The sequence below is a fragment of the Protopterus annectens genome, chromosome 5.part0 (genome assembly GCF_019279795.1).
Source record: "Protopterus annectens isolate FY-2018-M chromosome 5.part0, PAN1.0, whole genome shotgun sequence".
In the NCBI taxonomy this organism is placed as follows: Eukaryota; Metazoa; Chordata; order Ceratodontiformes; family Protopteridae; genus Protopterus; species Protopterus annectens.
In genome coordinates, this window is record NC_056735.1 from 1,172,472,582 (window position 1) to 1,172,499,275 (window position 26,694).

The following is a 26,694-nucleotide window of genomic DNA, read 5'->3' on the forward strand; positions in this document are numbered from 1 at the left end:
GCCATGCTGGAAACACAAAAGGTTGGAGAGCTCAATAATCTCAAAATAAATAAATAAATAAATAAATAAATAAATAAATAAGAGAATTCAATGTTTTTTTTTTTCTTTAGAAAAGGGCTACCAGCTGTGATAGGTACAGAATACCTCAAAACCGGTAGAAAGGAAGGAAGGCAAAAGTCTACCAACTATGGTAGTTGCAGAATACCTCAAAAAACGTAGAAAAGAAAGGATTATAAAGTTTAAACTTTATCCCACAATAGAAAAGGAAGGTAAGGGATATTAAAAAAGAATTCAAAGTTTTAAAAGTAAATTCATGACACAATATTTCACCAAGCTAGAGAAGTTGCAATCCAGTCCGATCTTGAAGAGCAGCAAACAGGATCTGAGGTAATTCAGTGATCACACACACATCGCACATATACACACACACACACACACATATATATATATATATATATATATATATATATATATATCTGCTTTGTACATCCAGATGGTTTTAGAAGCAATCCAAGTCTTGTAATCGGATATGTGTCACTTCAGACATATATGGCTCTAATCTGCACACCAAATACTAATTATATTGGTACAAAGAATTTTAAGTCTACTGTACTAATAATAAACACAACTATATACATTTAACACTTCTCTTACCTTGCTGTATTCAAGCAGCCTAGTCTCTATTAATTTCACCTTTTCAATTATGGTTTACATCTTCTTGTCAGATTCAACATCACATTTTCACACTGGAGACATTAACAGCAAAAACTATTTTTGATTCAAGGTCAATATTCACTTTTCTACAGATGTGTCAGAGTATGGCAAACTAAATTCCTATTTTTTTTTAACTGAAATACTTACAAAATTAAATTGCCCACAACATTTTACCCAGGCTGTAAAGTAATATGTCCTACCCCATCAACTATTCTGTGAAGGATCTATGGCTAAACATCAAGCCACCTTTTATCAGAACTAAGTTTACAAACAGTCAACTACAAAAAGTTCACAAACACCATCCTCTTGACCTCCCCATCCACCCACCCCCGCATCTCTTAATATACTAACAAGATCATACAACATTAGGGTTAAAACTTCCTTAACAACACTGGTACATGATCTAATACTATTTGAATATGTAGCTTTCAAGATATTAAGGGAATTGATGGGAAAAAAAAAAGATTCACATTTTGTCAAAACATACTTGGCAAAATGCAGGTCTCCATTCTTGTATCAATGCTTAAAATCACCACACAATCTATAACAGAAACACAAGGATGTCCTCTTTCACTTTGCTTAATTTTTGCTTAGAGCCTCTTTTTCATCTACACTACTGAATGTTTTTATTACATTCTCCACAATTAACTTAAGATTAAGTAACAGTATTTACCAACAGTGTTAAAATATTTTCTTGAAGCCTAAAACCTGAATTACCTTGCATATTTGATGACAAATCAATTTGCATCCATCTCCATTTATAAGCTCAATATAAATAAAGCAATCATTTTACATATATCAGATAATTATCTAATGACTGATCTTGAAAAACTGCAATATAATGATAGCAATTTATAAAATCATGAAACAACATAAAAAGACATGGCACAATGGTCTTTGTAACTTTTTCCTCAAAAACTGCTACACTCATCAATATTTTCTTAAACTATTTCACCCTTTACATTTCTCTTTGTAGTAACTTCATACATTTTTCAAAGACACATATAGAAACTAAATTTGTAACTGTAACTAAACTAGGCTAAAATGTAAGAAAATCATGCCTCCAAAGTCTTTGGATAAAATGTGAGCATGTCGATATGTCGACACCTTCCTTCATGAAGTAAAAAACTCAAAATGTTTCACCAAAAGCACTTTTGGTAAAACTCACAAAAACTGCTAGCAAAAGTGCTTCCAGCAAAACATTTTTTGCTGAAATCACAGTCCCTGAAACAGCCTTCGACCCAGAGAAAGGCTAATAAAATAAAATATTTTTATACTTACTGCTTAATTACTAAAGTATACAAACTTTAGCTTTAATCCAACTATGTGGTGTAGAAGGACAAGGCTCTGACTACTACCCAAGACAGAGTACTGGCTCAGGTGCCGGACACTCCAGGCAGAGGGGGAGATGGGAGTGAGCAGTTAGCGCCACTTACCCATGTGGGAGGCAGGTGATTTTGGCTCACTAATCACCACTCTGTAAGCAAATGCTTACACAGTTCTGAATATTGAAAGACTGACAATGCAAGTTTGACAGTGCCAAAGCAGTGATGACCATCTTCATTAGTGCATGTGTGGAAGCATGCATAAGTGAAGGAAGGCATAACATGCCCCAGAAGTGATGCATGCGCTCACATCATCTGCCAGTTAGTGGGTCTACAATCATTTAGAAATGCAAGGACGTTCACATTCATGAGGGCTTCCCTGTAGGCCATCATACAGAGTAGGCATTGGCAGGGGAGTGGTGAGACAAACAGTAAGTTTTAAGGGTGCATCTGATAACAGTTCCTGCCTGCTGGCCCTGTGACTGCCAGGTTGAATGGTCTGCGGCACAGACTGGTGAGCCACTAAATGGTTAACTGGCTGCAGAGAAGGCTGATGGCACTATGCATGGATAGGGTCAAGTAATTTTCATTCTTGTCAGGGTGATGGCTCCCTCTGGTTGGCTTTTTCCTGATTCAGTTGCAATGCTGCTTCTGCCAGGTATCAGATGGCCTAAGATTCACTAGAGGGGGTGACGGTCAGGCAGTGAGGAGGCAAAAAGCATACAGAAAAAACAAATTTGGTTTTCAATGTTACCATAAATATACAACATGGACCCTTTTATGAGAAGGAATTTAGCACAATTACCTTAGTAGACTAGATAGCTGCGGTGGGGGTGCTGCGGTAGCATTGTCGCCTCACAATAAGACGCTGCCCGGTTCGATTCTCAGCTAAAGTGTCTTCTGCATGGAGACATGCGTGAATGGGCGCACCTTCGTTGAAGGTTGTGCATCAGGGCTGGCAACTCGGCACGTAAAAATCTATCTGCCAATCATTAGCAGACCGGATACAACAACCTTAGTAAACTAGATAATAATCTATTTGCTCTTCCTTACCTCCTGTTAAATATTTTAAATAAGTTAAATTCATATTGCTGTGCTAACATTCAGTATTTTAGGTCTTTAGTGTGGTGCCACTGAACTGATGTAATGCAACCAATTATTGAAAATCTTTAAATTCTGTTAAATATAAGATAAGTAAGGAACAGTTTTCATTACTCAATAAACTAACTGGGCTTCTTTTCCCTCAGTTATTTGCTTTATATTTACAGCCATTAACAAAGAAAATAATGGACTTGGAAATACAAGAATATAATTGATATGGTACTCAAGAAAAGTCATCTATTTGCAGATGATATTATTTTGCACCTGATAAATCCAGAAATGGACATCAGTGTTGTGGAACAATTTAAGATAGTTTCAAGTATTTTCAGGGTATAAAATTAAAGAAGATACAACAAAGGCTGTAGTGTTAAATTATGTACTAACACATGAATTGGATCAACAATACCCATATTTATGGGGACATAAGATGAAGTATTTAGGAATATGGATTAAAAAGGCTTCTGTTATGGCAGCTAAGGATATGTAGGAAGAGACCAAATAAAAGATAAATATAAAAAATGAGACATTAGAAACGTTTACTTATGGATATAGATTACAAGATGTAAGCAGTGAAAAATATTTCAGTCCCTTTAGTCTTCTATAGTGGTTAGGCATACCTTGAGGCTGTGGACAATAACTGATAAAGAATTGAAGTAATTTATCTGGGAGGGAAGAAGCTGACAATTAAGTGGGATAAGTGATCCTTCCAATAGAACAAGATGGTTGAGGTTTACCTGATTTGAAGGGATATTTTAGAACTACACTGTTAAGGATCATATACACAGTACAAGCGGGAGGTTATAATTCAAAGTAGAAAGGGTTGATGACGAGGCAAAGGGGAAGTTCAAGAAATAGAGTGGAATTTTGGATGCAGATTCTTAAAGAGGACAACAACAACCATGCAGCATATTATATTCACAGAGTAGCAGAAAGTATTCCAAGAACTAAGCCAATACGATAATAGAAAAAAAAGAGATTTTGCCAATAGGGATGATTGCAAGTAGGGGTACAGAAAACAGGAAAGAGGGGGCTGGAATTTACTGGAGAAACCAGGCAAAGGAACCAAGATAGTGGCAGCAAATAACTCATGCAGGAAAGCTAACAGAGTGGGATTAGGCCCAGAAGACATTTAGATTGCAGGTTAGAGACTGCCTTTCCTATCACGGCTTGATGTCTGGGATCAGGCAAACAGAAATGGGTAAGGGAGTTTTAAGTGAAAGATGTACTCTGGCAGAGTTTTTGGTTGAATCTAGAACAGATGCAGCTGTTAAAAAGGGGTAATTACTAGGGCATATGAATATTGCATGCTAACTATAAGAATCAATCAGAAGAGGTTAGAAAAAATTGGGAAGATAATGCAAAAGCAATTTACAAGAAAACAATGTGAAGACACATGTATGGCACTCAAGTATGCAACCATGTCCAGAAGGTTCACAATATTTGTTTGGAAGTGCTTGCATGGGTATCTTTATAACCCAAGCAGACTTCAAATAATTTTTACCAGGAAGACAGCAAATGTGGTAAGTGTGATGGAGAAGAAAGAGGCATCTGGGAACATATGTTTTGTAAGTGTAATGAGTTGGCAGATTTAAAACTTCCCTTCAGAATGCTCTATCAGAAATATTGGGGGAGCAAATGGCTGTAAGTAAGGAAATGACTCTTCCGCTAGGACACAAGATCTGAATTGCCTAGACATACGAAGGCCTTATTAAGTTTAATTATTTTGGCTGCCAAAAAAAATACTAGAAAATGGAAATTAAAGTCTACACCAACTGTATTTGAGGTGTTGAATATTATACAAGAGTGAAAAGAACCAGAAGACAGATCTTTATAAAAGGGAAGGTGCAAGTACATAGAAGTAAATGGAAATTGTGAAAACAAAACATGCATAATAATGTTCAGGAGGAGGAGTGAGGTTTAAGGAAAGGCAGGAATCTGCATTTTTTGAAATGTTGGACTGATTGACAGTAGCAAAGAAAACATATATTATGTATATTGCATTTCAATGGAAAATGTTAAAATGGTTTGCTTTCTTTTCTGTTAATGCATGTTTGTTTGCCTATGTCTTAAGTGATAATTTAATAAAGGTGTTTAAAAAACAATAAACCAACTGGTCTTATTCCAATGACCTTCAGGTTAACTTTCCTAAACAAATCTGTAGCAGACAATCTGTCATTAAGTTACATGGCAATGATAAATATCTAAGTTGTTTGTATCCTTTAGTCAGATCCTATATACTTCTGATAAAATTACATTATGAGAAAATATTTTAAGTATTGAAATTAACCTCAGCTACTTGCAAAGCTCATTTCAAATCAAAGTTTAACTTATTTTATCACTCTTCTTTTCGGTATCATTATGTATCTGAAGTCAATTTCCATCTAAACTGGTATTTCCTATGGTCCCAAACACTGAAACTGACACATTTCATAAAAATGCTTTATACAAACTTTAGGATTTTCATAAAACGTAAGACCCACTCGAAATTAACAGCTTATTTTTCAAATGCTGAAGATTCTTGCTAACCCTGTAAAGAACAGGGAGTGGATACATTGCACAATTTTAGTATTATTGTGAACAGACAACAATAGGAACCACCTCTCTCTTTTTTAACACCCTTATTAAATTATCACTTAAGATGTAGGCACACATGCATTAATACAAAAGAAAATAAGACATATTAATGGTTATTCATGCATTTTACATTACATTTTCTTTTTTTATAATTGCCATTCTCTCTGACATTTAATTGCTCAAGTATTGACTTCCCTTAAACCTCACTTCATCCTCCTGAATATTGTTACTCACGTTTTGTTCCCACAGTTTCCATTTCTATAGAATTTGCTCCTTCCCTTTTTTTAAGATATCATTTCCAGTTCTTTTATTTCTTTAACAATATTCAATACTTCAAATATAGACAGTTTAGATTTCAATTTCTAGTAATTGCTTTTTACTTAAGGACTTATTATGTCTAGGCAATTCCGATTCTGGGTATAAGCTCAACAAAATAGTTTCCTCAGTTACACAGCCATCTGACACCCCTCAACACTTGGGATAGCATACTCTGTAGGGAAGTTTTAAAATTGCACTTCCAAAACATATGTTATCAGTTACTTATCTCTTTCATATTACACTTTCATGGAATCACTTCTCTTCATTTTTTAAACAGGAAAAAAGAACTTCATTAGATGAACTTACTGCAAAGCCTGACTTGGGTGTATACAACAGAAATGTGATGCATAAAAATACTGTTTTAATCTATTCAACTTTACTGAATATGTTACCATATGCTGGTTGTTTCCTACCTGGTTAGATGAATGGTATACTGTCTTAGAGAATGCGCAACTTGTACATCACCACACTTAGTTGGAGAATGAATGTTCTCCAGCAGGGTGTTAATGTGCTGGTAATGCCCACTGAAAAAAGTCCACCACCCCATGGCACCACATTAAGCTGCTGTAAAGACTAGACAGTTAAGAGGCAAAATGGCCACCATTTTTTCACGGTCGTGAAATAATATGTTGCTGTTTATCAATCGTAAAATTAAACCGATAAAGTAAAAAATACATTAAGTGCATGTGCATGTGTGTGTGTGTGTGTGTGTGTGTGTGTATATATATATACACACACACACACACACACACACACACACACACACACACATATATCTATATATTAGGAATAAAATATGTGCATGTGTTTTTCTGTGTGTGCATAATTGTGAATGTGTGTTTGCAAGCGTTAGAGAAACTGAAAGACAGAGACACCACTGAATACAACAGGAAGTCCATTAGCAGGGAGCTTTTAAGTATTAGTATAAGTTAAGTAGTTTTCTAAGTATTTGTCGGTATGTGACTGAGTGTGTGCGTCTGTGTGTAGACATTAAATAAATTATATTCTGGATGCAAAATGCTTCATCAAAGGGCAACTATATATAATACAGAACGTGCAAAACATTACATGGAACTATTTTACTTCAAAAACATAAAATAATACACACAGTAATAAAAATAAATAAATAAATAAATACAAAACAATTAAATAGAGTCCATTCTTTAAGAACAATAACAGTCTTCAGTGTGTCTTATTGTTGAAAGCGCCCTTCCAGGTGTGTAGAGGCCCTCAGCCAGTAGCTTCGGGTCTCTGAACACCGCTGGACATGCGTTATTTCCACAACAGGTATTATTGGTTGCTTGTTATTATTTTTGTGAAATGTACTACTTGTATGCTCAGTTCAATTCAAGTAGATACATTAAAGTACAGTTTTGTACCTACCATAAATGTAGATGTTCGAGTGCTAATACAGCTGCAGTCATAACAGATGGGGTTCTCCTGCCGCCAGGCGGGTCCTCGGTCGGCCGAATTCCAAAGTCTAGGTCCAGTGTCGGTTGTCGTCGCTTCTTCCCTGACGTCAGTGCGACAGGGGTATAAAAGAACCAGCCGACGCCATTTTCTTCAGTTTTTCTTGCCCCAGATGTCAGGTGCCCCCAGAAGGAAGGCAATACATAAATTTGTGTAATAAAGCAATGCCATATAATCAAAATACAGTAGTTGCAAGCAAATACACCATAAATGAATACCCCAATCAGGTTGTATGAGGAGGTGTTAGCCAATAGGCCTGTCCCAAGAGGGGAAGGAGGGAGGGAAACCTGGACTGCAGCTGTATTAGCACTCGAACATCTACATTTATGGTAGGTACAAAACTGAATTATGTTCATCGTGCATACAGCTGCAGTCATAACAGATGGGTAGAATCCCAAAGCTAAGAAAGGGGTGGTAGGCACTAGGTGGAACTAGGAGGAGCCAGGATGCCCTGCAAGACTGCAGTGGCAAAGCCTGCTCTAGTTTTGGAGTATAATGGTAGGTGGTAGTGCTTGGAGAAGGTATGCACAGAACTCCAAGTGGCTGCTTCCAAAATATCTTTGGTAGGAACTCCTCTGAGGAAAGCTGCAGAGGTAGCTGTGGCCCTTGTGGAGTGAGATCTGATGCCCGCAGGTACAGTTTTACCATGAAAAGAGTAACAAAAGCGTATGCAGTGGGCTATCCATTTTGAAATTGTCTGTTTGGAAATTGGTTTCCCTTGAGCTCCTATAGCATAGGACACAAAGAGCTGTTCTGATTTTCTGAAAGGCTTTGTTCTGTCCAAATAACAATGCAGCTGTCTGTGGATGTCCAAGGAATGTAGTAGTCTCTCCCCTTTGTTTTGAGGATTAGGGTAAAAGGTAGGTAAGTGTATAGCCTGATTCAAAGCTACCCTGGATACCACCTTTGGCATAAAGGACGGGTTGGTTCGTAAGGAAACTCTGTCCTGATGGAAGATGATAAAAGGCTGCACAGCCATGAGGGCTTGTAGTTCCGATACCCTACGAGCTGAGGTGATAGCCAGAAGGAAAGCTGTTTTCCAGGACAAATATTGCAAATCTGTTGAGGCAGCTGGCTCAAAAGGAGGCAAGGTCAGCTTTTCTAGAATGAAATTGAGATCCCAAGCAGGTATTGGTTGTTTCCTTGGGGGTTTTATATTCTTAGCCCCTCTGAGGAACTGTCTTAAGAGGGGTGAGTGAATAAAGGTGGATCAGTGTTGTATTCTGCAGAAATGGCTGAGGCATGGATTTTGATGGAGGAGAATGAAAGTCCACTGCATAGCAGCTCAGCTAGATACTGTAATATTTGAGGTAAATTCAGTTTTCCAGGATTCTGGCCCTTTGTCTCATTCCAGGCACAAAACCGTTTCCATTTTGCGGAGTAAGCTTTTCTAGTAGACGGCCTTCTGGCCTCCAAAATGACATCCTGCACCTCCTTGGAGAGTAGGGTCTGTTGTGATGTTAAAGAATCTTCCATGCGGCCAGATTGAGTGTTTTCAGCTGACTGTGAAGAGTTTTGAAGCTGTGCTGAGTCAGAAGAAAAGGCATTAGAGGTAGGGTCCATGGAGGGGAATGCGTCAGGCTCCTCAGGAGTGGGTACCAGTGCTGCCTTGGCCAGTCTGGAGCAATGAGAATCATCTTTGGTCTGTCTGCTCTGGTTTTTAATAGAACTTTGGGCAACAGAAGAAGAGATGGAAAGGCATAAACTGTCATTGTTGTCCAACTGAAAGAGAGAGCGTCCACTCTCCAGGCCTTTGGATGAAAAGTCCTTGAGCAGAATTTTGTCAATTGGTGATTTTTGTGGGAGGCAAAGAGATCTATGTCTGGCCTTCCCCATGCTTGAACTATCTCTGTAAAAACTTGAGGATGCAACTTCCATTCGTGTGGATCTGTCATATTTCTGCTTAGGTTGTCTGCCAGCGTGTTTTCCTTGCCTGGCAAGTACTGTGCTTGAAGTTCGATGTGTAACTCCAGAGCCATGTTCCAAAGTGACATGGCCAGCCTGCATAGGGGAAATGAATGGGTTCCTCCCTGTTTGTTTATGTACCACATTACTGTGGTGTTGTCTGTCCTTATCAATAGTTGACCTGGATGCAGAAGGTCTTTGAAAGCTATAATAGCATTTATTACTGCTAGCATTTCCTTTTGATTGATGTGAAGGTGCTTTTCTTTTTGGGACCATTTGCCCTGAATGCACCGATCTGTCATGTGCGGCCCCAGGCGTAGTCCGAGGCATCTGTTGTGATGACTTGATTTGCTTGAGGCTTGCAGAATGGGAGACCTGTGTTTGTTTGGCATGCTTGAGCCCACCACAGAAATTCCTTTTGAAGACATGGAATTAGTGGTATTATTGTTTCCAAACTGTGGCTGTGTTGAGACCATAGGTTTTTCAGGTACCATTGAAGTTTCCTCATATGCAGCTTTGCACATGGGATTAGTAGGATGCAAGATGCCATGAATCTCAGAGCCTGCAGGATTTTCCTTGCAGTCAGCCTGGTGAAATTTGCTAGTATTCTGAAATATTGAGTTAGTTGCCCCTGCTTCTCTGGTGTGAAGTAGGCCATCTGAGTGTTTGTGTCCAAGTTGGCACCCAGGAAAATTATTTTCTGAGAGGGTATTAGCCTTGATTTCTTTTTGTTGACTGTGTATCCCAGAGAATTCAACAACATTATTACAAAAGCCAGATGTTTCAGAAGTATGTGCTTGCTGTCCGCTTGGATCAGGCAGTCGTCCAAATATGGGTATATTTGTATCCCTTGAAGTCTGCAGTAGGCAATTACTGATGCCAGGCATTTCGTGAATACTCTGGGCAGTAGATAAGCCAAAGGGCAATGCAGAGAATTGATAATGGGTTGAACCTGCAAGAAATCTGAGGCATCTTCTGCAATTTTGTCTGATTGGGACATGCAGGTATGCCTCCTTGAGGTCCAATGTTACCAGCCAAGACTCCTTGCCCAGCATGGGAAGAAGCTGCTGTAATGTGAGCATCTTGAATTTTGGTGCAGTAAAAATGTGTTTAGGATGGATAGGTCCAAAATAGGTCTCCAATCTTTTCCCTTCCGTGGTACCAGGAATAGTCTGGAATAAAAACCTTGACCTTGTTCGTGAGTAGGTACCTCTTGAATAGCTTTCATGTCCATGAGATCTGAAATTTGTCCTTGTGCCTCTGCCCTTTGATTGTGTGGCAGGTTTGGCATGCCTCTCATTTTTGGAAGGGTGTGAAAATGGAATCTGTAGCCTCTGTTTATAATGTCCAGGATCCATTTGTCTTTTGTGACAATATGCCAATTTTTCGAAAATAATGCCAGTTTTCCGCCTAAGGGTGCTGCCATTTGAGCCTTGCTTGGCATGCAAAGGGGAAGTCATTGGGCTTGCTTTCTGAATGGCTGCGAACTATCCTCACCACCTCTTTGTGTAGGAGCTTGCCATTGTCTGCCTCTAAACGATCCTTGAGATTGCCCTCTGCCCCTCGGGCGCCTGTATCTACCTCTTTGGGGTCTGTCCATGGCTGGAAAGGACCAATTTTTGGAAGGCCAATTTCTACTGAAACGTGGAGGTTGTACCTGTAGAAAATCTTTCACTGTTTGCATTGATTTAGCCTTTTCCTCCATTTTCTTTAATACCTCCTCAGCTTTAACACCAAATAATACATCCTTTTGTAGAGGGGCATCTAGTAATTTAGCTTTGACATGATCTGGTAAGGTCTGCTCCTTGAGCCAGGCATGTCTACGTATGACTGATCCTGTAACAGCAGCTCTACATGAGGCCTCTAGAGCATCAAAACCACATTGCAAGGTATGTTTACCCACTTGTTATGCACTATGCATCAAATCCTGCAACTCCTTCAAGTCTGGTTGTTCAGGTTGTGACATTTTACTTCTCAACTGTGATAACAGAAACTGTTGGTACTTTAGCATATGGAACTGGCAGTTTAATGCCCTCATGGTTAAGGTGGCTGAGGTGTATACCTTTTTTCCCCACGTTTCTAAGGATCTGGAATCTCTCTCGGAAGGTAATGGATTTTTAGCAGTGGAGGCCTTAATTCCCTTGGGGCCCTGTGAGATAGTTTCTGGGTCAGCCGCATGGCTTTTGTATAAAAATTGGTGCGAGTCAGGAACCCGGTAGTACCTGTCAGGCTTGACTGGGGCTGGAGGTAAGGAATCCGGGTTAAGGCAGGCCTCCAAGTACACATCATCTAGTATGTCTAAGACAGGAGGTATAGCCAGAGGCCTGTGCTGAGGTAGCAAGAGAAAATCCCTAAGCATTTTCTTGGAATCTGAGTACTCTTGGCCTTCCCAGTGGAAGTGTTCCCTTAAGGTATGCAAGGTTTTCCCAAATGAGTAATCCTCTGGGGGGGAGACAGAGAGAATGGACTCCTCTGCATCAGAATCTTCAAAAGGGGAGTAAGAATGTTCCTGTTCATCAGAGTGCTCTGAAATAATGGAGGCCTGGTCAGAGGGGGATTCTTCCTCCACTCTGGGCCTTTTGTCCGGGGGGGGGGGTTGTGACCCCTGATAAGAGTAATTAAATCCTCAGCCATTTTAAGCATCTGTTTTTTAGGCATGGGGTCTGGAGAAGGGCCCTGTGTAACTTGTCTCTTAGAATGCATGGCTGCTTTAGACTTAGTGAAAGCCTTGATGGAAAAAGAAGAGGAAGGTCTGAAGACACCTTGAGAGGAGGCAGAGCTGTTTACATTTTGAGATTCACCACCAAGAGTGGCTTCGGTATCTGTAGTCGGGGTGTGGGCCGAGGAGCCTGCGACCTCGGGCACAGAAGACACCGCCAATGAAGTGTCGTCGGTAGGCAGGGGCTGCGTAGGCGCCTCACTGAGAACCGGACCACCTGTAGTCGGCTTTGGCGGGGTGTCGGTAGAGGCCGCGGACCTCGTGTGTCGGTCCTTATCTTTGCGTTTTTTAGACAAAACTGGAGTCTGAGTATCCGACGACATAATATAGTTAAATTTTTTGCCAAAATAGTGCTGGGCGAACTCCGCCCGACGCTTAATAGTGCTTTTGTTGAATGTAGCACAAAAACGACAGACTGAGACGTCGTGGTCTGGGCCTAAGCCAGGAATGCAGAGGGAATGAAAATCCTTATGCGGTATTTGCTTCCCACATGAAATACAATTATTAACTTTGTCTGACATCGGTCTGAGGCAAGAAAGGTTTCCCCAACGGGGTACTTAGCTTTCAAGACGACTTCGGTTGCAAAATTTTCGTAATTTCAGGAGCTGGCTGACCGGCACTTGCGAACTGCTTCTGCTTCGGGCACCACGCGGCAAGAAAGACTGAAGAAAATGGCGCCGGCTGGTTCTTTTATACCCCTGTCGCACTGAAGTCAGGGAAGAAGCGACGACAACCGACGCCGGACCTAGACTTTGGAATTCGGCCGACCGAGGACCCGCCTGACGGCAGGAGAACCCCATCTGTTATGACTGCAGCTGTATGCACGATGAACATCTTCCTCATTGTTTCACACAGTTGTCTTAGCTAGTTCTAGACTGTTTGCAATATATTGTTGTGTCTATCAAAATCTAAGAAAAGCTTGGCAATCTACTTCTACTCCCAGGTTGCCTAGCAAACGCATGGTTCTAGATCACACACCAAATAGTAATTATATTGGTCCAAAGAATTTCAAGCCTACTGCACTAAAAAACCTAGATAGCAGTGCCTACTGATATAAGATTCAGATGCTACTTGACAGCACTGGATGCATGAATAATTTTCAAAAAAACAGTTCCCTCAGTTATTTTCTACTGCTTTATATATTTGAATTTACAGGCACAAATTATTAAATATGCAGATACTTTATGCCACAGTAAGCTGCCACAAAACAAAAAAAAAAAATCAAAAAGTGACCATCATACTTTACCTGTTTTCTACGATGAGATAGTGGAATATGGATGCAGTTTCCACAGGCTGAATATGTATAAGAGGCAGCAAAGCCACAATTACGTGACTGAGAAGGGAACCAAGGTAGGTTTTGTCTAGACAGCGAACAAAGCAATCCCAAGCTCTGAAAAGGAGCAACATTTATTAATTCACTAAGATCTTGACTTTCAAAAACATCTTTTTTCTTACTTTTAAAACAAAAGGTCATCAAAGGATCATTCATGGGAAAAATGTTTGTAAATGTATGTTTACAAAACGCACTTTTTTGGCATTCAAGTTACGTTTTCTTAGAAACGTCTAAAAGAACATATGCAGACATAATACTAATCATGTCCTACTGAAGATTTCAAGGAATATTCTGAATGAAACACTATAAATACAATACACAGTACACTGCAGCTAGCAAATTCTCAGCTAACTTTGCTGCTTGACATCTTTTGTCTTCAGACAACACATTATTGAAAGCCCACTCTATTTTCCTGTTGGGGTTCTTCCCAATAAATCCTCTGCCAGTACCTCCTTTTTAAGCTCTGCATTCTTCTATGAAAATCCTCAGTTCCCTTCTCATTCCCCTAAGAATAACTTTTGCCTTAAGTAATCCCAGTCTGCATTGTCCTACAACGGCTTCATATCTCTTACTCACCACAGTACACTTTGCCTCACTCTCTGCCAGCTCTAACTGCTTTACTTATCCACCCTCTTGTTATACAAGGTGAACAGTCCTTTGATCTTCTTTCATCCCACAATCATTTCATTAGAGCTTTCAAAGATGCATTAACTTCTACTAGAAAACTTCAAGCTTCTCCTCATCTAAGTAAGCCTTCAAAGTTTTCACTTCCTGAAAAGTCTTCTCTCCCCAAAAAAATATGTCGAACATAAAAGTCTTTTGGTGGAATCTGCTTATCACAAGCATATTTAATGGTGAATTCTTCCCTGAATTTAATGGACCTCAGAATGCTAATCAGTATTTTCACAACAAAATCTATCAAGCTCACTGTAGATAAGTGTGCATCTTGAACCTAGTCAGACATTGTTGCTAGACAGCACATGCATATACATTACTGATCACGTGCAGGTTCAGTGTCATTTTGTAGTCAGCCAGAGTGAATGCAGGCATGAATGGAAATGCATATGTGTGTTTGAAGCAACAAGTCAGTTACTTAGCTTATGAAGTTTGAATTACTTGTTCTAGTTACAACTCCTGATGTGTTTACATACAGTAAAAGACTTGAACACATACCCAGGCTCAGTGTCTCATTTGAATACATGAGACAGTGTCAGATGGGATCCAAAGCTGAAGCAGCTTATACACCATTAGGCAAACAGAAGTGGAGAAATGTACAGGAGTGAATTCACAAACAGGTCAGCGGTTATTCAAACGTACTTAAACTCGTTTAAATGATTTTTCAGTCGCCAAATGTGTGGCAAAGCATTCAAAATGTTCAAAATAATTACAGAGAGAAACAAATGTTTGAAATAGCGACGTATTGATAAAAGTGTTTTGAAATAAATTCCAAAGCATTTAAAATGTACAAAAAGGCTAAAACATCCACATTTTTTCACAATGCATGACATTTTCACATTAACTGAAACTTTTCTAAGTATCTGAAGTGTCCAGAGTATTTGCAGTGTTAAAACAAATCAATTTTAGAGATTGTTGTGCAGTTGGGCATAATTACAAGTGCCTGGTCTACGCTTATATTTAAACAAATTTTGTTATTATAAATCAGAAAGGGCTAAACGTTCAAATCGTACTCAAAAATACCAAAAAAAATAAAATGACCTCACGATAAAGCTTCGACTTTATTCACAATAGCAGATACAAAAGGATAAAACTGGTAAGCGCTTTCTTCCCCAATTTTAAGGAACTTCATCAGACCAAGCTACCCCAAACAACAAACACAATATATATGTTTTTTAAAAAAAATCACATGACATTCTCCTATCACATGACTCAATGCTTTAACCCCTTCTTTTTTAAATAAAGTTTGAAATTCTCCGCATCGTTCATACCTGGACAATTACAAGCATTAAGTTTAATCTGCCAGCAATATTCTTTCCAATCCAACTCTTCTGCATCTAGCTTCTGACTATAATCAAGAACTTGATCAATAACAAAAAAAAAATGGAAACTATCATTATTATACCCCTTATGTTTTTGTGCTACATGTTTGGCCAAACCATTATATGTTTCAATCTCACCGCTCTCATGTGTTCAGTTCATACATCCTTCTACACAACTCTCTCGTAGTTCTTCCTATATAAAAACCTGAACAGTAGTCTCATAAGGCGACAAACTACGAATTTAGACCTACAACTAAAACTGTGCTTTAAATGGATAGCATAATTCCTAGCCTGTATAAAAATATCACGACCTTCCAAAACTAAGGGACAAAACAAACTACAACATTTTGTCATTCCCCTCATCATATCTAACTTCTCATGACTTTTATAAAAATATTCTTTTAAATGTTTTTCCCTACTAGACACAAATCAGGGCTTATCACCTATAATCTCCCTCAAATCTTCAAAACTGGTCAGGAACTTCCAATTATTCATAATAATATGTTTACTATTATTTTCATCTACTGAATTGGGTAACACACAGGCTAGGTTAAAATCCTTAGGATTTTCTTTTGATGCACTTATATTCCTACAACAGTTTTCTCCAATACGCTGACCCACACGTTGGCCAATAATTTCATTTTTAACATCTCTAAATTCTTAGGATAACCTCTAGCACAGAACTTATTTTCCATCAAATTTAAATCTTGTTCAAAGAACATTTTATCTTCCATAAGCTCACTCAACCTCTTAAATTGTCCTTTCACTATATTCTTTTTAAGGCTAGTTTTATGCATTCTATTATCATGTAAATCGCTATTACTATTTACATCTTTCTTTAAAATTCTCACTTTCAAATTGCTGGCAGAATTATAGACCAAAAGATCTGGAAAAATTAATTAAAAAAAAAAAAAAAATCACCATTAAAAACAAACTTAAAAAAATTGGATACAGTATTTTAATAAATACAACATTCAGATAATTTTTTCAACACTTCCATTCCATAAAAAAAAAAAAAAAAAACATCATCAATAAAAAGCTTACAAAAAAATCACATCTTTGAAAAATTCAGAATTATAAATGTATTTTTTTTCCCAACTAGTCATGAAAATATTGGTGTAACTGGGAGACATTACAGCTCCCATCGCCACAACATTTTTTTGCCTGTATATTTCTTTGTCAAACACAAAAAAAATATAACTCAAAATCAAATCCATCATTTCTGTTAGAAGCCTAGACTCATTACCAGTAAAAATTCTAGCACAGCAAATTTCTCTATTAACCAATTCAAGACCTTCGGCATTAGGGATGGTAGTATACAGTGAAACCACATCTGCCGTAACCAAAATAGTACTTTCATTTACTCTAACTTTAGAGACGCACTCTAAAATGAAAAGAATCTCTAATATAGGATTCACTCTTGGTCACTAGCTTTTGCAAATATTTATCAGAAAATATAGCTAAAGGTTCTGTTTTACTACCTTGGCATCCACAATCAGCCTAAAACTAGGTTCATCCACAGATTTGTGAATTTTGGGCAGGCCAAAGAAGCTCCCTAGCTTAGGCTTCCACACCCTTAGGTAGTCCACCCACTCCACAGTAATAAGACCATCCAACCACCATTCTTCAATACAAGCATCTATCATACTAAAGGCTTTCAAAACTTCAGCCCAAGACACCTTGTCATAAAACTTATCATCATCTAGCATAAATTGAATCTTGCTCAAATAATATGCCATTTCCAAAATCACCACAGCATTTCCTTTATCTGCTTTGGTAATATGAATATCTTTGTTGTTTTTTTAATTGAAATAAGGCATCCCACTCATTCATGCTTAGATTATAGTAGTAATTCTCTGCATTATTTCTTAATAGGGTCCTAACATTATTCTCACAGGTAATGAGAAAGGCCTCCAACTCAGGCTTTAAAATAGGGTTAAACAAACTGGGTTTTTTAAGAAAAAAAATCATTACAGTTCACATTTCTTTAATTGGAATTATTATTAAAAAAAATTTTAAATTCAGCTTTCTAGTAAATTCCTTCAAAGCATCAATAGTATGAATTAAATCCGCCCTTTGTTGTACAAACATTAAACCCTTACTTGACACACTTAAGTGATCAGGTAGAAGCACCATATTTGACAAGTTCACTATTTTGAAAGAATCTGTAACAGTACCTTCTTCAGTTAATTTCTCCATGCATTTCTCTGATTCTTCCACCCTCCTTTCATTTGCTTCTACCACTTTTGACGACCATAATTGTTGTTCCACTTTCCATTGCTTCTGGGCTTCCAACCTGGTCGCTGGGAAGCCTGCATAGCCACTTCCGCCCAAGTTCTGCGGCCTGTGCCGCCATCCTGGTAAACAGCGACTCGTGGAAAATTCTGCTGCCTAGGTGCCTGAAATTGCCTCTCATTAGACTTTACATCACCACAATTTCTATACAAGCCCTTCTGAGGCTCAACACATCTTCCAGAATTCGAACGCATTCTCTTGCCAGATCTCTCTTTTCCTTCACTCTCCAAAAATATTTCCGCTTCTGAGAGCGCACACTCCCTCTGCCGTTCATTCACCGAAACTGCATCATATCCCTCGTTGCTATTGGCAAACACAGTAGCTCCCACTTCATAATCATGCTTGAGTTTTCTTTTCTTAAGAAGCTCACTCTCATGAGCCATTTTATCAGAAATCAATAATAATTTGTCCTCAAAGCTCTTAGGCGAAACCACATCTTTCAGACCATTAAACAGAGCTTTGATTTTATCAGTAACATCAGATAGCAGTTTCTTTCGCTCATCAGAAAGCAGCTTAACATAATTTAGACCAGCTGTTTCATTCACCACTCTCCATGCCTCCATAAATGCCATGGAATAATTATCTCCAGTAGGAGCATTAGAGACTCTTAGTCCTCTAGGAACTCTCTCCGGATGACCAAGCATGCCTCAAAAAATATGTCCCACTGCAAATGTAGTAACTTGATCAACTCTTTTTCTAAAGCGTCAAAATTAGAGGTAACACTGGGCTCTTGTACATCTGGAGGCGTGCTTCCACAACCAAAAGGATTTTCAGGCGCCTTCAGAAAATTTTGTAAAAAAAAAAAAAAAACATCCATTTTACCAATGGAAGCTCCTTAAGAGCTAGAACTCAAGTCTCTCTTAGGTACAGCTCCCAATTCTCTGTTCACCACAGTCTCTGAAACAGCAGGTATAGCAACTGCTTTACCCATTTTTTATGGGAACCTATATTGGGCTGTGAACATATTCTCTCTACTCAGCCCTTGCCCATTGTCCAACAACACATCTCTCGGTGTCATGTAAATTAAAGCCAGAGGGAATTAAAAGAAAACTAGAATTCAACTGCGAAGCTGTACTGGATTGAATTTTGTTGTTATGGCACAGGGAGACCTGGACTGCTGGTGTTTGATAATAATATTGTAGAGAACTGGTGTGTGTTTCAGCAAGAATATATTTTCATACAGGCTGCATTTTCTGATAAAGACACACATATAAAAGCATTTATACTCATCAGTTTAGCTGGCTTGGAAGCCACTGAGAGGGAACGTTCATTTGTGTATGCACCTACTGTGTATGCAGGGGAGGGGGAGAACTGCCATACTGTGATACAGGCTAAAACACAGGAAGACCCGGAGTGCTTAAAATGTAAATTTAGAGAAATGTGTAACCCTCAAATGAATATTACGATGGAAAGGAATTTACAGTAGAGAGTCGATTATCCGAACAGTCAATTATCAGAACCGGCCTTCCATAGCTTTCGGGTAGGAAAAAAGTCTGGATATGTAAACATTATACATATTCACTTGAGCATGTTTTTTGAGCTTATAGCCAGATCATTTGTGAAAAACATTCTTTATTGTCCACTGGAATCGCTGAACGGTTGAAAAGTGTATTCCTGCATGCTAAAAAAAACATGATTTTAGACATTTTTTATCTGGTTCATTTATATGTTTGATTATCCAAACAGTTTGATTACCCAAACTACCCTAGGTCCCAATTAGTTTGGATAATCGACTCTCTACTGTATTTTACATAAGCTGCATCTACCCATATACCCAGGTCCTTAAATGAGTCTACAGTTTCAATCATTGTGTGCTGTATTAAATATTTACCTTTCAATTTATGTCTCCCAAATCTTATAAGCTTAGTTTCTAACGTATATATCAGCATATTATTCTCCTGTGTCCAAATGGTCAATTTAGTCAAGTTATTTTGCAGACATGTCTTATCTGTAACACATGTAATCAGTTTACCCAATTTCAGGTCGTATGCATATACATTATACTGTAGAACACCTTAGATGAAAAAGTTAGGTCTGAAAGAAACAATCTGAACAAGTAAGGGCCTAGGACAGAGCCCTGTGGGATACCCTGAGTGTAGCCAAGGATTTCACTTGTACATTTGCTGTATGATACTTGCCACGTCCTAATTGTAAGCCATGCAGCTATCTTATTAAGAGTATATCAGTACCTAGTTGTTCTAATTTATTGATTAGTGTTCTGTGTATGACCCTATCAAATTAAGTTAAATATATATAAATTACATCACAGCACAATTTTTCGTTCATAGCTATTATATTGTTATAGAACATCATGTTACACGTGGTAATAAATCAATTTTCAAAATACGCATGCTGATATATGGTTTCAAGTCCCAGCCTATCCAATTCTGATGATAACTTATCCAATATTACCTTCTCCCTTATTTTTTCTACAACATGAAAGTAGACTTAAGGGTCTATATGACTCTGGGTTTGTCCTACTCTCCCTTTCCCTTAAAGACCGGTTTAATAAAAGCATGTTTTGGCTAGGCTTACATAGACCCTAGGGCCAATAGCCTAGTACCTACCTATGAACCTATGTCTCCAATCTTGAGGAATCTCCCCATATTTACATGAGGTAATGAATAATACATATAATGGTACTGTAAGATCTTGCTGAAGTGTCCTCAGGTCATTGTTGCTAATTCTGTCCCCTCTATGTGCTTTGTTTAAGATCCAGTTTGCGCAGTTTTTTTTTTTCAATATAATCTAATTTGATTCCAGTTTCTGAGGTTAACTGGATGCCACTAGGACAACTTATCACCCCTTTTGTGGAGCCAAACTGTTTTGCATAAGATTTTGTAAATATATCTAACATCTGTTGTGTCTGAGAATAAATTTTAGAATCTGCACAGTATCAATTCTCATGTCTTTACTCCTTCCACATCTTATGCAACTATAAAAAGATTTCCTATTATGCTCAATATGTCTACATAACTTTTCTTCAAATTCTTCTTGACCTTGTCTCACACTATGCTTAATCCATTTGTCCAGCTTGTTTATTTCAGTTTTCAAAATTGTAGTTCAACCTCTCTACCATTTCTTATATTTTATGTCTCTCACCTTAATCAGATATCTTGTTCTTTTGGAAATATATCCCCCTAATGTTGTACGCCTAGATCCTGATGTTAAACATTTTTTTTTATTTTTGCACTTAGACAAATTCTCTTTCAAAAAACTTTCCACATTCCATCTACAGTTTGTCCACTGAACACCTCACTCCAGTTAGTTTTACATAGTGACAACTGTTTTGATTTCATAAAATCTGTAATTAACCTTCTGTGCATTGGTTTACATTTTAGTTTGGTAGAATTATCTAGCAACAAATTAGCCTTTATAGCCCCACGATCACTGCGCATCAATGGGGGTAAAACTTGATATGAAGTGACAGTAATTTCTTTCTGTCCCCTGGTAGATTTTTTTTTACAATCTGAAGCAATTGTTCCTGAATATATGCTGTGAATAATTTCATTACTAATGTTGTTTTATCAATATTATTCCAGTCTGTTTCTGGTAAATTTAAGTCTCTAGCTAATATTATTCTTCCCTCCTGTCTTTCTCTTTTTTCTTATAGTAATGTTCTTCAATCCTTCCACTTTCAATTTTGATTTCTTCCTTTTCACTTACCCCTTGCCTTTTTTCCCTACCTTCTCTATTGGAAAAATTATGTCTTTTTCTGTAGACTGAAGGTTTTCTGAAAAATATTATCATTCCTGTAACCTGTGTGTTACATAACGCAGTGTCCTTTTTAGTATGCATTCTCTTTACTTTATAGACATTAATCAGTTTCCTTTTATTCCTTGTTATTTGTTGTGAACTTCTTCCTTTCTTTCTTTTTTATTTCCTTCTAAACAATCCAGATCCTCAAATTGCTGAATACTTGCATCCAGAATTCCAAAGTTGTCAGGGGCATAGTCTTGTTTCATAGGGGTTGAATGAATGACCTTTACAGACAAATAGATGCATCATTTCCTAAATGTGTTTTATTTGTTCTTTGCCTAAAAAGAAGTTTTATACTCAACATAGCTTTCCATCTGTGTTTTGTTCCAATCTTGGAACTGATACAGCTGTTACTAAAGCTCGAACCAGCCAAAAACTCTCAAGCTCCACCTCTACCCAGAACCCCCTTCTCTCAATTACTTCAGACCTCTTTTGCCTCTTTCCGAAAATGGTCACGTTTAGCTACTACTCTAGAGCGCTAGTGGGTTTAGGTAAATTTTTGTCTTTTTTCTTATAGTTTGTCTCATTTCCCTTTTCTTCTTTCTTGTTACACTTGGTGTATTTCTCAGAGTATTATCATTGATACTTTTTCCCTTTACACTTTTGTGTATTTCCCACTGTCATTGCTGATAGTCCCCCCCTCTCTTGTAGTCCTTTTCTCATTCCTGTACACACTTGTAGTCCTTTTCTCATTCCTGTACACACTTGTGTATGTCTACAACTATCATCTCTGCTGGTCTGTTTTTCCCTTTTTTCTTTCCATCTTAAAATATAAAAATATAAGTAAAAATTCTCTCTCTTCTGCTCTCGTTTTCCCTTTTTTTTTGTGGAGTGAGATTTACATAGCAGTTTTCTCTAACTGTTTTTCCCTGCTTGGCATGGCTGAGAAGTATAAAGGCCCCTCTGGCTTCAAGAAATGCCAGAAGTGTAGCCATAAAATTCCCTCATCAGACTTTCATTTACTGTGTGTGTATTGCCTTGGTCCTCACCATTTACAAGAACATTGTAGCATTTGTCACACCTTTAGTTGCCGTGCTTTAGTGGAAAGGAGGAATAAGCTTATTTTTCAAAGGATTTCTCCCTTCAGCTTTTGTTGAAGCCTTATCTGCTAGAGATAAAGCTAGGACAGATTTTTAATCTTCTCCTTTGTCATCTGTAGAAAAATCCAGAAGCCAAAAAATTACAGACCTCAACTTTGAAAGTTCCCATGGAACTGAAGGCCTCTGCTGTTGACACTCCAGTGCCGACATGCATTTTGGCACAGATTACAATTCTGAGCTCTTCGACTTCGAAGGCCTCAATACAAAAAGTGACTGCTGCTTCACCTGACAAGACCACTTTGCCTACAACTACCTACTCTCTGTCTACTGATCCCGTTGCTGGGAAGTTTCCAGAGGTATTTTTGCAGCGGCCTAAGTCTTCTTCCACATCATCTGTCCACTCCACCAAAAGCCTTTCAGAACTCAACGTGGAGAGGCTAGTGAATAAAATTTTATGGGCTAGAAGGCTTTCAGACCCTTCTTCGATACAGACTCTGTCTGGTACTGAAACTTTCTTTAGACCATTAACTACTCCTCCTCTAACCTCCTCGGAGGTCTTAGAGTCCTCAGTTCCAGACCTCCCGACACTGTCTGTACTATCTCTGGAGTTAAGTTTCTTTGGAGCCAGTAGTTACCCTGAGCTCTTAGGTTGTTTCTGAACTGGAGACTTCCCAGAGCCATGGCTACCCAGCCTATTTTGGGGGCCAAGTTTCAACTCCTGGTTTTTTGGAGCTGTCCCTGCTCCTCAAAGCTTCGGCTCCGGCTTTGGTCTCTGGGGTTGGTTCTTTGGAGCAGGGAGTGACCCCGGTTCCAAAGCAATCTTTGTCGGTTCTGGGCTCCCTTGGGCCCTTTTTCCTTGTAGAGACTCAGTATGCACCTTCCCTCTCGGAACAGTACCCCCCCCAGTTCTGTTATTCCTCCTGTATCTCCACCGGGACAGCGGGGGCTGAATCCTCCAGTATCACAGGCAAAGGTATTGTCATCTTCTGATACCTCCCCAGATTATCCCTCTGAGGAGGTCCCTCCAAAGATGTGCAAGAGGAAGCACTTGGGATTCCCCATGGGAATCAGTCATCGAAGTCAAAGATTCTGATGAGGGGGAAGGGGACTCACGGTCACCCCCAGAAGCAGTTTCATTTAGAGACATCTTCAAAATTTTAAAGCAAAACTCCAAAAACCCTTTCTCTGAGTAATCTTTTTACCTGGAGGCTTTTGGCACCCACCCATCTACCTCTTGGGTGGCTTCGCCTGCTGATGAACTCATTCAGTTGATTTCTCAGCAGGCATGGAAGGCTCCAGATACCACTGAGCCCATCCCCAAAAGACCGGATAAGAGTCTTTGCTCTACAGAAGATAAACAGTTTTGGGCTAAGGGGTTGGATGTAGATGCTATGGTCATAGTGGCAGTCACTAAAAAGGAACCTGCTGAGGAGAGTTCCTCCATCCATCTGCCCAATAGGGAGTCTTGGGCCATGGAGACATTTGGGAAGTGGGTATACGCTTCATCGACCTTCGCCATAAAGTCTTTGAATTTTTTGGCACATTTCACCAGACTCCAATGGGATCTGATTAAAGAGTTGTCAGACACCCTGAGCAGGAGCCGTAGCTGAGGGAGTCCAGTCAGCTACCCTGGAGTCTGTGTCCAGTTCATACATGAGGCTGATCGCTCATACAGCTGAAGGGACATCTAGAGCAGAGGGTACAGGCGTAGCCATAAAAAGACATGCCTGGATGCGTCCATGTGACTTTGCAGAACTAAGTCTTCTTTCGTCAATGCTCCTTTTGACAAAACATCTTTGTTTGGCCCTAAAGTAAAAGTGACTTTATCCAGGTGTGAGAAGGATGGTAAGACCCTTTCTGCTGTGGGCATACATTTCTCCATCCCCCTCAAAGGTCCTTTTCCTAGGAACCAGAGGAGTGGTGCAAAAATGTGGTTCAAGAAATCCCAAGGGCCTTTCCAAGACACATGTGGAGGGAGTTCCCTCACTGGTGAGAGGGGGGGCCAAAATGGAAGACACCGCCTCGTGGCAGGGGTATACTCCGCAAAACCAGGGCTTCGGGGATTCTTTCCCAGGCAAGCCCTTTTACCCTTCCTAAAGGGAAAGCCAATTGCCTTCCTCTGGAGGTAGTTGGGGGATGCTTATCCCTGCACCCAAATGCCTGGCTAAACTTAACAAAAGATTCCTGGGTGCAATGGATCGTATCCAGAGATATCATTCCCCTTTCTCAACCCTTACCCCCCGTTCAAAAAAAAAATCGCTTATGTTCCACCTAAGCAGAGGGATTCGGCAGTGCAAAAAATCCAGAAACTGATGGACAAACCAGTCATCCAACAAGTCCTACCAGCCCAAGAAGGATCTGTAACCTACTCAAAATTTTTTTTATTGACAAAAAAGAGAGGGGACTGGAGACCAATTTTGGATCTCAGTGTACTGAACAAGTCAGTTTAACAAAGTTCCAGATTGTCACGGTACAGTCTATCCTCCCCTTTCTGAAGAAAGATGACTGGATGTGCTCAATAAACCTTCAGGATGCGTATTACCATATAAAAATGAGCAAATGCTCCAGAAGGTTCCTCCGCTTCTGGCTGGGAGCCAGTCATTACCAATTCAGAGTACTACTCTTTGGACTTGCCACAGCCCCCAAGGTGTTCATCAAATGCCTGGCAGTGGTAGCAGCTCACTTGAGACTGTAAGGATTCAGAGTGCTTCCTTACTTGGAAGAATGGCTCATAACTGCTTTGACCAAGCATCAATTAATAGTAGCCAGAGACTACACCCTCCACACCTGTGCCCATCTTGTGGATTACCATCAATCTAGAAAAGTCACATTTAACCCAGACACAAAATTTAGAATTCATAGGGACAGTACTGAATGCTAAAACAATGAGAGCATCTCTTCCTCCAGAAAGACATCAGAGAATTGTGGTTCAGGTTCGAAAGTTAATTCACAGGAAGAAGGTTTGAGCACGATTAGTCTTGCAAGCTCTATGATCCACGACAGCTTCCATAATTCTAGTCTCATTAACTAGGTTACATATGAAAGTTCTGCAGTGGCTACTAGCTTCCCAGTGGTCTGTCCATCACCCAGTGTCAGACCAAATCTTAATCACCAACCATTGCAAAACAGACCTTCTTTGTTGGATGCACTCCTAGCAAATTATTCACGGTTGTCTCTTTTTCCAGAGCCCACGGCCATTTTGACCACGGACGCCTACCAGATGGGGTGGGGGAGGGCATTATCTGGGCAAGGCGATCCAAGACATTTGGTCCCCATTAGAGACCAATTTGCACATCAATGTCCTGGAGATGAGCACGGTGCTTCTTGCATTGCACACCTTTCAGACATATCTTCTTCAGGGAACTATTGCAATTCAAACAGACAATATGTCAGTGGTTTGGTACATCAGCAAAGAGGGAAGAATCCCTCAGACTGTGGGAGTGGGAGATCTTGTCCAACCGCTTTCTAAAAGCAATGCACATTCCAGTGTGATTGCAGACAAACTGAGCAGATGCATCCTTCAGCCTCACTAGTGGTCTCAGTCTAGAAGTGGCGAAAATTATATTCTATCATTAGTGTCAACCTTGTTGCAAACTGTTTGCCCCTCCCCTAAATAACAAATGCAGCAATTACTTTGCCATGCCCCCCCCCCCCCAGAAAGTCACCCAGAGATGTTCTCCTCCACGAATGGCCCCTCGGTCTACTATATATCTTTACCTCGGTACCTCTAATTCCCAAATTTTTACAGAAAGCGCTCAGGTTGAAGAGTACAGTAATCCTCATTGCCTCCTTTTGGCCTCAACAGATTTGGTTTCCCTTTCTTTGGCTTTACTTGATTCGTCAACCTTGGATTCTGGACCCAGTGCCAGAGCTCCTGTCCCATCTAGATGGCCTTGTTCACTCAAACATTTCAAACCTCAAGCTGACTGCATGGTTCCTCCATTTCCACTAATTGCCAGGCGTCCTAATCTGTCCTCTCCAGTATGTCATATCCTTTTATTGGCTTATAAATCTTCTACTAGAAAACTGCATTTAGTAAGTGGAAGAGATTTACAATTTGGGCCCATGAAAAACAGATGATCCCTTCTCTGCTTCAGCTGAGCATGTTTAAAATTTCTTAGCATCTCTGTTCAGTGCTGAAGCT

The 26,694-nt window shown here is 39.3% G+C and overlaps 1 protein-coding gene across 1 annotated transcript in view; it reads right to left on the minus strand.

The window, feature by feature from the left end:
* ATR (ATR serine/threonine kinase) overlaps positions 1 to 26,694 on the minus strand; it is a 1,835,177-nt gene that overhangs the window by 1,041,837 nt on the left and 766,646 nt on the right. The window contains exon 19 of the mRNA XM_044071973.1: positions 13,373 to 13,516. Within this exon, the coding sequence (XP_043927908.1) occupies positions 13,373 to 13,516 (144 nt within the window). The remainder of the gene's footprint in view (positions 1 to 13,372; positions 13,517 to 26,694) is intronic.